The sequence below is a fragment of the Triturus cristatus genome, chromosome 5_2 (genome assembly GCF_964204655.1).
Source record: "Triturus cristatus chromosome 5_2, aTriCri1.1, whole genome shotgun sequence".
Classification (NCBI taxonomy): domain Eukaryota; kingdom Metazoa; phylum Chordata; class Amphibia; order Caudata; family Salamandridae; genus Triturus; species Triturus cristatus.
In genome coordinates, this window is record NC_140588.1 from 804,376,310 (window position 1) to 804,390,609 (window position 14,300).

General features: G+C 43.5%; 1 protein-coding gene across 2 annotated transcripts in view; it reads right to left on the bottom strand.

Moving 5' to 3' along the window:
• ARHGEF6 (Rac/Cdc42 guanine nucleotide exchange factor 6) overlaps positions 1-14,300 on the bottom strand; it is a 712,936-nt gene that overhangs the window by 292,498 nt on the left and 406,138 nt on the right. For both annotated transcript variants that reach the window (XM_085607964.1, XM_085607965.1), the window contains exons 11-12: positions 11,724-11,783; positions 4,413-4,559 (exon numbers count right to left, since the gene is read on the bottom strand). In XM_085607964.1, coding sequence (XP_085464090.1) covers positions 4,413-4,559; positions 11,724-11,783 — 207 coding nt within the window. The remainder of the gene's footprint in view (positions 1-4,412; positions 4,560-11,723; positions 11,784-14,300) is intronic.

Below are 14,300 nucleotides of genomic sequence, written 5' to 3' on the forward strand. Positions count from 1 at the left end.
TGGCCAATTCGGTCCAACGAATGACAGGTTCCAGATCTAGTCTTGGAACACCCCATAAGCCATCCTCTACCTCCGAGATGCTCCAATCAACACCAAGAAGAGGTTCAAAGGTTGTATTAAGATCTCCACCTAAAATTATATATGAGTACTGAGAGTAAAGGAGCATAAGTTCATCCAAACGAGCTATAGTGTCAGACTTCTTCCCACCAGTGCTTCTAGCATAAACATTATAAATATCCAGTAATTTCCCATCCTTAAACTTAAGGTTAATTAGCTGGATATCTGGGTGCGAAGTAGAAAGCTCCTTGATGATAATACCAAGGTCCTGTCTAATCCAAATGGTGAGACCACCAGAGGGGCGCCCCTTTTTTCCCTTGACTGCCGGAACGTTAAAATTCTGAAAACCCGATGCAAACTGAGCCTCAAGTGACCATGTCTCCTGGAATAAGCAGATGTCATAGGAGTTGATAAACAATGCCCAGTTTGGATCTTTCAACTTGGATTTTAATCCTGCAATGTTCCAGGACAAGAGCGACCCAAACTCTAAGTGGGTTGCACTAATAACCTTGTTGGTCTCCGGAGTACTATTCAGTAGATTTATCCTTTCCGGATCTACGGAGGGGCCTAGCAATTCTTCATTAGCCAAGATGCTCAGCTCTGCATTAGGGACTATATTAGGCAAAAAGGAACAAACAAGAGAAACTGCTGGACTACACTCTTTACACAGTCAGTCATTTTGTTCTAAACATGACTCTCCCGGGGGCAATCTGAAAGCACCATCTGGGCAGGGAGACCAAATAGGAGTGGACCTCATTTGGATTGCAGAATAGTCCGGGGAACAGCTTCTGAACTCTAGGTTGATTAGATTCTCTGCTATAATAGGATCAATGAAGGTGACCTCAATATAATCCATCCCTCTGCCAGCAAGAGAAATCCTACATGCTCCAGCTATATCAGCTCTAATTACAGAGCGGCAGCCCCTTACGTGTCTGATCCAATGGATAACCTTGTTAATCAGGGATTCACTGGTTTCATGGTCAGACCCAGAGGACAAGCTAGGGACATTCACCATAAAGATTCTTCGTGACTGGAAAATACGATTATGTGGCCCATAGCTTTGAGTTTGATGATAAGAATTGCCTCTAGAGTTTATGCCAGGTCTCTCATTTACAAGAGGTAATCCTCCTGTACTTGTGGTAGTCTGCCACGTACCATGTGGGGCACTAGTAGAATGACTAAGAAGGGATGAAGTGCGAGCAGGGGGATGATCAGCCCTTGATGGAGCAGGGAAGTGAGACAGGTTACTCAAAGGATGAGAATCATGGGTCAGAAGCTTACCACGTGCGTTGGATGGCACACATAACCTATCTGCCACCTCTAAAGGGGCCTTAGTTAGAACCCTCCCAGACGTGGAAGGATTGGGTTTCAAATGGGTGTCAGAGCACATTTTGGATTCTTCTAATTTTTTAACAGTAACCGTTAGCATTTCAATCTTAGTTTGCATAGTTTCAATCAGGGAGCAAAGATTTTTCACTACCACCATTAAGGATTTTATATCATGATTACTAGATATAGCCCCCGGTAGACCCTCCATTGTATTAATGGTGGTACTATCCTCAAGTACAGAAGCATTCACATTAGCGTCCAAAGGTACAATGGAAGGCCGGGCGGGGCTACAAGTATCGGTGTCAGGTAGACTCAGTAGAGAGAACCTATTACTGCAAACAATACCAGGTGATTGGTTAGAGGCGGGAAGGGGCTTAGGAGAATGAGCCTGCCCCTCGTCACACGATACTATAGGGGTGGCAGGAACCGGAGCTTTGCCCCTTTCCCCACTTATTTGATCTTCCCCACCCTTTTTTGTAAGAAACATATCTGGGACCATGACAGCACCTCTAGTAACCCCCCTCTTCCCGCCTGTAACTGTCGCAGGAGTGGTATTAAGTAGTTCCCCACATTCGTCAATGATAACATCAATACGATCCATTACACAATTACTTGCCGCATGCTGGCGACATTTCTTTGATTTCGTCTTCCTCAGCTTGGGTTTAGTAGGCAGAGAACTAGAGGAATCTGACACGTCCTCCGGGGTTTTCCTCTTGCCCATGGCTCCAAGGGATGATTAACAATAAACAGTACCTTATGTATCCGGGCACACAATGTCAGAGAGTAGGCCGACCCGACCCCAGTCGTCCCCGGACGGCCACAGACGGCCCGCCCTCTGCCCGGGCTCAGCCCGGCGTCGCCCGCGCGCGTCCCGCGACGCAGCGGGAGCTGTCCTTTATCAAGAGCCTCCGGGCACGCTGGCGGCGGAAATGCCGTCAATAGGAGCAGGGGTTGCTGGGAGTCGTAGTCTCCTCACGCGGGTCCGGGCTGGAAGAGCCGCCGTCAAGGGGAACACCCGGCAAGAGTTCCCAACTCAGCTGTCCCCCCGCTGGTGTCACTGGTCTCTGTGGCCTGATGCAGGTTTGGCTGAGCGATTGTCCCCCCCGCTCCGCCGGGGGAGCTGTCCTTTATCAAGCGCCTCCGGGCGCGCTGGCGGCGGAAATGCCGTCAATAGGAGCAGGGGCTGCTGGGAGTCGTAGTCTCCTCACGCGGGTCCGGGCTGGAAGAGCCGCCGTCAAGGGGAACACCCGGCAAGAGTTCCCAACTCAGCTGTCCCCCCGCTGGTGTCACTGGTCTCTGTGGCCTGATGCAGGTTTGGCTGAGCGATTGTCCCCCCCGCTCCGCCGGGGGAGCTGTCCTTTATCAAGCGCCTCCGGGCGCGCTGGCGGCGGAAATGCCGTCAATAGGAGCAGGGGCTGCTGGGAGTCGTAGTCTCCTCACGCGGGTCCGGGCTGGAAGAGCCGCCGTCAAGGGGAACACCCGGCAAGAGTTCCCAACTCAGCTGTCCCCCCGCTGGTGTCACTGGTCTCTGTGGCCTGATGCAGGTTTGGCTGAGCGATTGGCTCCGCCGGGGGAGCTGTCCTTTATCAAGCGCCTCCGGGCGCGCTGGCGGCGGAAATGCCGTCAATAGGAGCAAGGGCTGCTGGGAGTCGTAGTCTCCTCACGCGGGTCCGGGCTGGAAGAGCCGCCGTCAAGGGGAACACCCGGCAAGAGTTCCCAACTCAGCTGTCCCCCCACTGGTGTCACTGGTCTCTGTGGCCTGATGCAGGTTTGGCTGAGCGATTGTCCCCTTAACAAAAGGCCAGAATGTTGAAATCAATGTCATTTTTCGTAACACGGGGAAAATTATTTAAATCAGAAAAGAGTTTAGAACCAGTGTGTTAAACAGCCCGAAACATCAGCACCTTAACTTAAAGTGAATTCTCTGCTTGAATAGCACAGTGATCATCAAGACTGTCACACAATGTCACATTTCCATAGGTTTACAATGATTCTCAGTGCCACTGAAGGCACTACAACTTCCTCAGTTGAATGCCTGGTAGTCCAAGGTACACAGCTCTGCTGCAGTTCAACCATTGGAGCACCAAGGAGCTCACGGCCAAAGCAAGTGTCTCCTGATGGATGAAAGGTGAGATTTCTTCAGGGCATGTAGGAGAAAACATGATGCTCAGAAATCGTGAATCTGAACTTCAAAGTTCAGATACTGCTTGAACCAGATTACTAAGTTTTGATCTCTCTCGGCTGGGGGGAGAGCTGCCCCAAGGTGACAGGCCATATCTCGTCTGACCAAGCCGATTTATTTCCTTCAAAAATAAAGATTTCAGCCTTATCGGCATAGAAACTCGAAGGGCCGGGAGGCAGCTGATCAAATTTCCAGGGAAAAGTGGCCCAACATGTGTTAAAAACCTGCAAAAATTGGTGCACATACACTAATTTGTACAACTTTTCCGCATTCTATAAGTAAAAATCTGTAAGAGTGCGATAATGCAGTTCCCGGTAATTAATACACAACACAGCAGGCACGATTTACAAACTGCATTTAGCAGGAAGTAAAACAGTACCACAGTAGTATTACTCACATACTACAAACTGCAATTCACAAACCTAAGACTGGAGAGCCGGTCTCTGGTATCTTTTCTGTGCAGAGATCTCCACTCATGTTGGTGTAAGAAATAGTAGTAAAGCTGGGGTGGCTGGAAAATGCAGAATACTTACTATTAACTGGGACGTGTTTAAGGTAAATTTAAAGGAGAGTTTGAAAGAACATACTATTACAAAATACACCCACAAAACTGCAAGACCACTGCAATTCACAAAATATACTTCTAAAGTTAACAGAGCCCTAAAGATGTCACAGCATGTGTAAATGTACTTCAGTCCAGCTTTGGAGTAAGTCGAGCACCAAACATCGCTCACCACTTATTCTGCAACACACTCAATAGAGGCAGAGGATTAAAATAATAAGCATAAGGAACTAATGTTAAATGACTTCAACATTTAAAATCTATATATATCAAGCCCCTTACCTCATTTCCTCCACATTGTACAATGACCTGTGACATATAAATAGGATTTCCCATGCTTTTTATGTCTTCCCCTTCCCACCCCTGAATGGGCTCTGAAAGTATTTGCAACTCCAGTTGTTTCTTCTTTCGTAGGTCCTGGCATTGAGTCTGAAAAATTAAAGGAAAGTTACAAAACATTTCTGTATAACAGTATGAATATTTATCAAGAAAAACATAATAAAACCTAACTGAAAATATCCTATGACGTTATCTCATTTCTTTAACATACATTAAAATACATTTATGAGTATAAATGCATATGCATATATATGTATAGACCTGTGTTTGTAAAAAATTATCTATATGTATATTTTGGTATATGTTTTAACATTTTAGTTTATGATTGCGCATTTAAATTTACACATCTTTAAATTTTTTAACCCATATTTGGATATACAAAATTAAAGAAAATTAACAAAGGCAATATTGCTAAGTCAGTAAAACTGTTTTCAAAAGAATAAATAGTTATCCTTTAAATTGAAAACATGCTGGAAGAAAATGCCTCTTAGTGCATCATCACCCCTATTTTTTGGGCTGACGCTGCTGTTTTTTTGACGCTGTGCACTGGGACTTTGCTAAGCATGGTCCAGTACATGTGCTCTGACTCCGAAATCATTTTGAAATTGGCTTTAATCCAAATAAGCATACTTAACTTACCTATAAGTCCTCAGTGTATGGAACAAAATGTACCAAAGGTCCGTAAGTTAAATGCCACTTGTGAACTGCAACCAACACCCATTGTGCCACCCACTACAGTGGCAGTGCAAACCTGCCTGCAGGACCGCCACTGTAATGTGTCTGTGCAGAATTAAAAGTAAGTTCGACCTGCCAAAATGACCTCTTTTGGCAGGTTTAAACCCTCCTTTTAAATATTAAAAAGTCAGTCCCAAGTAGGCCTTAGTTCCCATAAGGCATGGTGTACGATAAGTGTTTATTGTTAAACATGTCCTTACAGTGAAAAGGCCCAAAAGCTATTTAACCTGTTAGCTGCTCTAGAGAAAAGCACTGTGATACAATATTACGTTTTATACAGACAACAGCTACATAATTAATTCTTAGACTTTTTGAAATATTTATTGCAAGCCCAATTCACTGGTAAAGTCAGATCTGCAATAAATCGTTTAGAAAAGGTACTTTTAGAAAGTTACCTTGTCCCTTGGTCTTCTGTTCCTCTGGCAGGATGACTATCTGGACTGTGCCCAGAAACTTGATTAACTCAAAGAGGCATACTCTGTCACAGGCAAATACTAGGTGACACCTTGGCAAGGCCCTCTTCTGTCCATCTAGTCAGCCAAGCACCAATCCAAGTGGAAAAGGAGCTGTCCCAAGATCTGGTTTCAAGTCAGCATAGGGGCGGGATTGCTCATTTTCCTGACCACACCTCTCAGGTGGGCAGAAGAGCTCTGCACAGTGAAAACATGTTCTGCCATCTTGGGTTTAGGTACAGAGGGGTCCCATGGGATTGTTTGCAGTAGGACACACAGGAACTGCTGCAAACATGGGTAGCGTTACCCCTGCAAACCTTTCCCCTATTGGTTTGAGAGGGGCCAGGAGTCAATGCCGGGCATAAACATGGCACTCCTGGGAACCCTCTTCAGAACACTACTGGAAAACAGGAGAAGGACTGAACCTGCTATAGAGATCTGTGAGGAGATCTGAAATGCTGGACCTCACACTCACTTGTACCCAGGTCAAAGAAGTGCACTCTAAGGGCCAGTTGGCTGTCCTCTTAATAAGCTAAAGGGGCTTAACAAGCTGCTGGAACCCCATTTCCTGAAGAGTACTGCTGACCAGTTCCAAATGGACCTGCCATGGACTCTGTTGGTGGCTTCTGCTAGAGTGAGTCTTGACTCACAAGTGCTGTTCCTGAGGTCCTGGGAACCCTGGCTGTGTTAAAGTGCACTCATCCTAACATTCCTAAAAACCTGGGACTTATAAACGTTTTGACTCGAAAGACCTCCTGAGGAGTGGAACAAACTTGTCATTTAGAATACCACCTTCCAAACAAACAAACAATGCTGCATGCCAACACAAGTGAGATCTACTGAATGCGGACTTTCAATACTACAGGAGAGATGATTATTACTTTACTTATTCACCGAAAAAAAAGAACAAAAGGGCCATGGGTCTGTGTGGCTCAGACTTTGAATCTGTAACATCTAGCACTGAGTGGAGATCCTCAAATCCGTATTTGTAATCTCATTACTCTGCAGTCCTTAAATACTATACAAGATGATGCAAATTTTCAACAATAAAGTAATATTGAACACCTTAACTCTTAAATAAATCCCACTACCCTCAACAGGGATTGGCCATAAAGTGCTTTCTTCCATAATTGACCTTCTATGTCGACTACTCATGCCCGAAAATGCCCCAAATATTCCCAGGGGAGAGATCATAAGTTTATGGAAGAGCAAGACTGAATCAGTGTAATAAGATCTCTAATATTTAATCAAGGATCGTCATCTCCTCTCTATAAAGAAATAGCCAGGCAAGCTCATATATGTTAGATATCATTAGAATTAATACAATGAGACTGGGTACCAATTTCATACCTGAATTCGAATGACAAGACCAGCAGCTTTAATAACAATACAGTGGACATACTGTGAGGGCAAACTCCAAAACACATTTGTTGGGCAACTCCTACAAGTAAAAAAAAGGTAGAATACCTGCCCATACTAAGAGGTCAACATAAGCAGAGTGGCCCCGATAATCGCCATCTAAATATCCAACAATGAAGCCCCACAGGTTACGCTTCAACTGGAAAACCCCTGCACAACCTCAGGATGAATTGCCTCAGGCAAAACCAGACCCATCAAGATGAAGGCAGAACACACCTAAACCCATAAAGTCATAGCTGATGTTAAAGGTTTCTAGCCATAAATGAGAAAAGTTCTGAATTTGTAAAGCACTCTGACAAAGTAACAAACTTCAGCCGCCTTGGCCACAAATGCCCCATCACCAAAATGTATAACAAGGATTCCTCCAAAGGTGAAAGGCATAGGAATAAAGAAGGAATAATATCCACTTGGTCTGAATGGAGTATGGAAGATGCATGCTAACCGGAGCCCATGTTTAAACATCAGAAAGCCTCCCTTACGCTAGAGGACGTAGAAACCGTACAAATGCCCTTAATACTGGTACATATAATGGCAACCAAAAAAGTGTCAGAAAGAAAACGAGTGTAAGGAAGAGCACTGCAACTGTATCAAGAAGAGGCAGACAACAATAAAGGAAGATCACAGGTTATATTAGAAGGCTTAACGTTTGACCGGGATAAAATAAATCTTTAATGTGTTTGCAACTTAACCCATCTCTTTTTCACAAGGCTATTCAAAATCCTGTATGGTTGGCCACTAACTCTTAGAAGTGGGTGTGCTACAACAAAGCCCTTTGGAAGAAACACTAGAACTAGAGAGCACCACAGTCAAAATTCCCTAGAAGAACATTACACGCCGAGATAGAAAGGGACAAAGTATTTTGCCATTTCAACAGCAAAGTCTTTAAGCATAGGACTAGCACAGTGCTGTCCATGCTGCGCTTTAAAATGACAAAAGCCAATTACCACTCCAGGTACAGTATTACAGCTTTGAATTGGTAAACTACCAACCAAGCCAACCTAAAATGAGTAAAAGCAACCCCTGACTCAGTGTTTTGCTCTACTTAGAGCTCTTCAGAGAGGTATAGCCTTGTCCAGACACAAGGGAGCACCCAGTATAAGTCAAAACAATACCTTTTTAGGCATAGAGTGCCGCATAAATTATGCAAAAAAGAAGCAGAGAACTCTGTGTACTTCTCAAGTTAAGGTGGAAAGCAGCTCCTGTATAGAGCACTGTCAACAACAGCGACACTCTAGATCTGCTCACCTCAAATGTCTGCTTTTCTATCAAAGTCTTGAAGCATAGGATTAGCACAGTGCCATCCACACCAAAACAGAAAGGGACAAAGTCTTTTACCATTATATATATATATCATGTATAGGGTTGCATTTACTGGATTTGGAAGCATATAGGAGGTGATACAGGAAAGAGTCTGATAGTAAGTCCATAATAAATCTTGAGAATGAGTGTGATGAAGCTTATACTTCAGTGAGCATATGCCCTGCATAAAAAGTGGAGCTGGATTAGATCTTTATAAGAATGACGACCAGCCTGGTGGTGAACAAACCAATTAAACCAGACAAGTCCTGGCCTGGAACCACAGGAGGAAGAGTAATATTGAATCTACAGAGATACAGACATATTGAAGGACCTGCAGTGGCACCTGAGCATGACCTAGAGAGTGAAATGGGTAATTTTAAATAATTTTAGGCCAAGAGGCAGGTCCTTAGAGTGGAAAAGGCTCTCTTTTAGTTTTGCTAATGGCCACAGCTGGTATCACTATCCTATATGAAACTGAGATCAAACATGGTGGCAGAGAACAATGAGTGTGCCTGCGTACAGCTGGGGATAGCAGGCAGACAGTTCTTCCGTAATGGAATAGAAGACTATGGACAGTCAGCCGGCTGAACGAGGACCACAGGGAGAGCTTCTAGTGGGCATCTGACAGAGGGTTTTTTAAATACATTGCAGGGAACATAAACAAACTGGATTATGGTAGGGGTGAGGGAGTCTACCTATCCTCTCTCTTTTTATTGATGTCAGGCACCATAGTAAGAGAATTTCAAATGGAACTATTTTAGTCAGTTTACATCAAACTGTTAGTATGGTGTGATTCAAGTTGATATTTAGAAAAGGTATGCAACACTATTTCTATTTTACTGAATAAGGATCCTTTATTCTCTCCTTTTCATTCATATAAAACAATTAAAACAACAAGGGTATTATGTCACAGACATCTAACAACCAACCCGCTAAACTTTTATGTAAATGCTCAGGAGATAGAAGAGCACATTCCCTCTGTGAGCTAACAGGTCAATAGAAGGGGTCGTAAGTTACTGGCACAGGGTGGCAAAAATCACCAGCAATAAATCAGCGTTGACAGGAAGACCCTACTCAGTTGATCCAAGAAGAAGCAGTCCATTACCCAGAAGATGAATGCAGATAATAAGTGCATGTCCTCCACTTGCAAAAAGACCGAAGTGCTAATTCTGTCAGAGGTCTGGCGTGTGGGCTCCTGACTATCCAACTATGCTTTTAAGACTGTATTTTTTGTATTACCGTCACAAATGCACAGCAATTTGGTTTAGACTTCCTTCGTACTGAAATAATGATATGCCTCTATTGAGATCACCAACCCAAAAGATGTTTCCTAGTGTGGCCTCCAATTAAACTAAGATAGCATTTTCCTTTTTATTTGGAAGTTATTAATGCTGTCAAATAACTGTTCCATGTACTAGTGCAATACTGCTGAGTTGGGTTATATCTCAAATGGCATCTATTGATATGGACCCAAGTGCTCAAGACAAGCAGAGACAAGCACTTGAAGGTATTCATCATCTTGCCTGTGTACCAGCACAATGTGTGCCTCAACATGGTCAATCGCATTAGCATTCTAGCTCAGCCTTAAGCACATCCCTGCTACAAAAGGGAGTTTTGTGGTCTTGTGAACAACAACCTGGCTTGCCTTCTTCATGATAATTGAGTGTATGAACATCTTAAAAATTTAATAAAGGACTTTTTCTGTCTAGTGCGGTCAGGTATTACTGAGTCAAGGGCTACATATTTCTAACCCATGTTACACCCTGGCCCTTTTCTCCTGGGACGTCCAGTACTACATTTTGGAGAGCATCCTCTCCGTTTCACATGTGACAGATAGAATAGCTCCCAGAACAAGTACTTATTTGTTTATAGCCTCTGAGAAATAGCTGAAGGACAGACCCCTGCATCCAACCCTTAAGAGCTGGTACCTGGCTTGATGACCCATGCCCCAGCAGAGAAGAGGTCTGAGCAGAACCCAACAGGATAAAGAGAAAGTGTAATGATGTGTAGACGGTGTGAGAGCTGTCATTGTTACACACTTGAAACTTGTTATTGCTTGCTGACCTTGGCATAAGGTCAGCAAGCAATAACAGGTCCCCTTGCCATGATACATCATGTAGATGATAAGGTGGGAGGGATCAGAGTGCACCACGACGAGGACCACCATATGGGCAGGATGATGATATCTAGAATGATGGATTATTAGGGAAAGGGGAAGTAGTCTGGGAATCTAGACTTAATACCCTGGTCAGCCCTGATCCAGCTCGCCAGAATCCTAAGAGCAACAAGGACAATGCACCACATGTTGTTGCATATTGTGGCCCACACAGTCTGCCGGGGGGTTTCACAGACAAATGCATATTTTAAAAAAACTGGTTTAGATGGGGACGAATTCCTCGATTAAAAGATGAAAAAGAATTCAGCACACAACATGGTGGCCAGTTATGCAAAATCTTCCCAACAGCCGCGCGACTGCAGCATTTAGGGACCCACTCCATCATTCCTGGTTGTGATGTCTTGCAGATTCATGGCAGGTGCTGCATCAGCATTACCTGGTGGTGCCGTTATTCCTCCAGATCTAGTCTGAAGTCTGGGAAAGTATATGATGCGGAATCTGCAAGACGGCACAGTAATTGTAATGAATTTTTTAAAGTATGGCCAAGACTGATTTGCTATGGCCGATTCCTTCTGTAATAAAAGGGTTATCTACACAATGGGATGGAATGCTGCCCAAAAGGGTTCCCAGTGATTAAAAGAGTGGTTAAAATGTCAGTATTCCCATTCTTCACTTGTTCTCTGTCTAAATGAGTGTCCCCAAGTGGGAAGAGTATGCTCTGATTTGGGTTCTAGGGTAGCTGTGTCACTGTGTATCAAGAAGTAAAATATGTCTTCCCATTCAAATGTGGTGTGGCCCAGAAGTTGGAGCTGGGCTGGTCCATTTGGGCTTGGTTGGTCTTTTTATGTAATGGCATAGAAAAGCTAGAAAGAATGCCAGAGAATCTTGCCCACAGGTAATCTACTGATTCAAGCATCTGCATCAATTTCTTTTACATTGCCTAGGTATGCTTTATGCTCCCAAATTTTCCTGTTGCACCCACCCACTGCATTGCACCCCCTCCTTATATTTTATATTTATTTGTTAATTTTGCTGGGTTGAGCTGCAGCAATTAAATGTTGGGTTGCCCCTTTCTAAATAATTCCCTTATATTTTATCATTTTATCAGTCTAAGGTCAGCATACATCGTCTACCACATAGGAATGGTAAATTAAAAACAAAAAAGATGGCAACCACAGCATCATGACACATACGGCATTACAACCGCTAGTAAGATAAATTATGGTCACATACCACAAGATTCTTGAAGGTGGATATCGCTTTCCGAACATCCTGGTAGTCTGGGTGGGCATCCTGTAGAAGAAATATACTGTGGGTTAGGCATCCAAGCAGTTCTTGTTTCGTTTTCAGTGATTTCCTCAATACAGCTTAAATATCCATGCATGTTTGACATTTCATAAACCGCGGAGTCTGCTACAAATCGAAATGAGAACAACCATCATGACACATCTGCTTGCTGAGCTCGTGAACAATCAAACACCACAGTTAAAATATATGAAGAAAAATTCTAAAAACAAAACACCTCCATCATGCTAGTTTGGTACTCAAACAATGCAAAAGGAAATTACAGAGAAATGAGGTGACATGTCAAACTACGAAATAGCGAAGTATGATCAGCTTTGTAAAACACTGATTTCTGAATCCTCAAATCCCTAATGGCAATATTCAACATAAGAGCTGCTTTTATTATGAATTCACACAGCCCGATATTTTCTGTGAAAAAAGAAGAATTGAAGAGAGCTAAAATATATTCTACATGAACAATAGTAGGGGGACCCTGGTTGCACATTATGGCTAGGTTGACACTCTTAAAATCCAGCTACAATCCCAATTGCATTGTGTCCATTAGCACTACCAAGTTGCCTAATTTTGATAATGCCAGTTAAATGGCTGTGATAATTTGCTTCACAGCCATCTTGACTAAATTTAGCCAGTTGCTTATCAATTTAGTCACCCCACCCGGAGACCCCATTTGTGCCCCAAGTGACAGCATCAACAGCATGATGATGGTTCAGACATTAAATGATCTGCTAGCTACACTCCTCCGCCAAAGCTCCAATTTTTCCCTTTAATGTTCCTAGGATTCTGACATGGATTTTCCAATCAGTTCATCATCAATTGTGTATTTGGAATAATTCATTATTTACACCAACGTGAACAGAAAATACATTTAAATAAAAAATAAACCTAAAAGCAGGGAAATTCTAATATAAAACACACCGTGGCTTTAAATGTGACTTTATCTATTCTCCCAGTTTTTGTTATGGATCATTTCCATGTGAGCCTTTCTAAATCTGAAGCACCCAATTCATCACTTGACCATTCTAATTTATTTATAGACGCTCAATTTTACCAGGGCTAAATATCCCCCAACCCACATTAAACCCCAACACAGAATGTCCTTTGAATCACTGAATCTCTCATTGCTACTACTTCGCTGAGACTGACCGTTGTGAGAGGTTTTGCACCTCACCTTCTTCCAGCTTTCTTTCGTCTTGAGACTGACAATCACTTTGGGGTTATAAGTGCCAGATAGACTTTTTTCACTAGTAGCTACCAACACCAATGCTAAATATATGAACTTACCTTCAGTAACGCTCTCTATGGTGGATACTCTATCTAACCACAGACTCCTCACCTTTTGAATGCCCATATGCTGCAGACTGGATATGGAGATTCTTTTCAGCATTCCTCCTACGCACATGTATATGGTGTCATGAGACTCCGCGCCGGCTTGGTCCTGTTCCAGAAGTGATGCTGGAGTCACATATACTTGCTGCCCCTGCACACTGATGTCAGTTTCTTTTTTTTAATGTGTCCGTGCCCTCAGGCACAGAGCTTATTAACTGATCAGATATGACATTGTGCAGATCTCTAATCTGGAATCTTTTTCATGGATGGTGAAAAGAGTACATTTCATAGAATGAGAAGGAGAGAGGGCGGTGTCGGATCTGTGGTTAGATCTAGTATCTACCAGAAAGAATTACTGAAGTTAAGTAGATTGTTCTTCTGATGGATACTACTAACTGCAGATTCCTCACCTTGTAAACCGATACCAAATCATTGCCTCTCCAGGTAGTGGGTCTATAGGATAGCAGAAACCAGGAAATGCTGCAAAACCAAATGGGCAAAGTGCCCTTCCTGACAGACCTGCCTATCAAGGCAGTAGGAAGAGGTGTGGTGCTGAGACTACGGGAACTGACGCTGGTATCTGGGGCTCACGGTTCGATCCTCGGCACCGGCGGCAGGACAACCCAGCACCATGTGACTCTGGGCAATAGCTTGCTTAATCTTCTCTACGGCCCCCAGCGCTGGGATGCCTTCGGGTTGCTTTTTGCGCTTTACAAATACTGGATTTACATTTACATTTAGTACTTTATGAACAAATGGAAAAACACCCACTTCGCAGCCCGACAGATGACCAATACAGGAACCCCACATGCCAGCGTAATGGTAGCAGTCTTGGCTCTGGTTGAATGAGTTCTCATATCTTCCAGGTACTGCTTCTTAGACAATGTGTACCAGATGTTTGTACTGAGCACTATCCACCTCATAATGGTCTTTTTCTGCACTACCTTAACCTTGTTTCTCTAATGAACCCCACAAACAGCTGATAGTCCATCCGATTGTCTTTGGTACGAATAATGTAAAAGCTCAAAGCAAAATTAGGGTCCAAATGGCGTAGCATCTCCTCTTTCAAGAGGTGAGGTGGAGCAAAGAATGCCGGACGGGTGATAGATTGTTCAACATGAAAGGGTATCACTACTTTTATACGAAATGCCGCTCTAGTTTGAAAATCCAGTGTGTTCG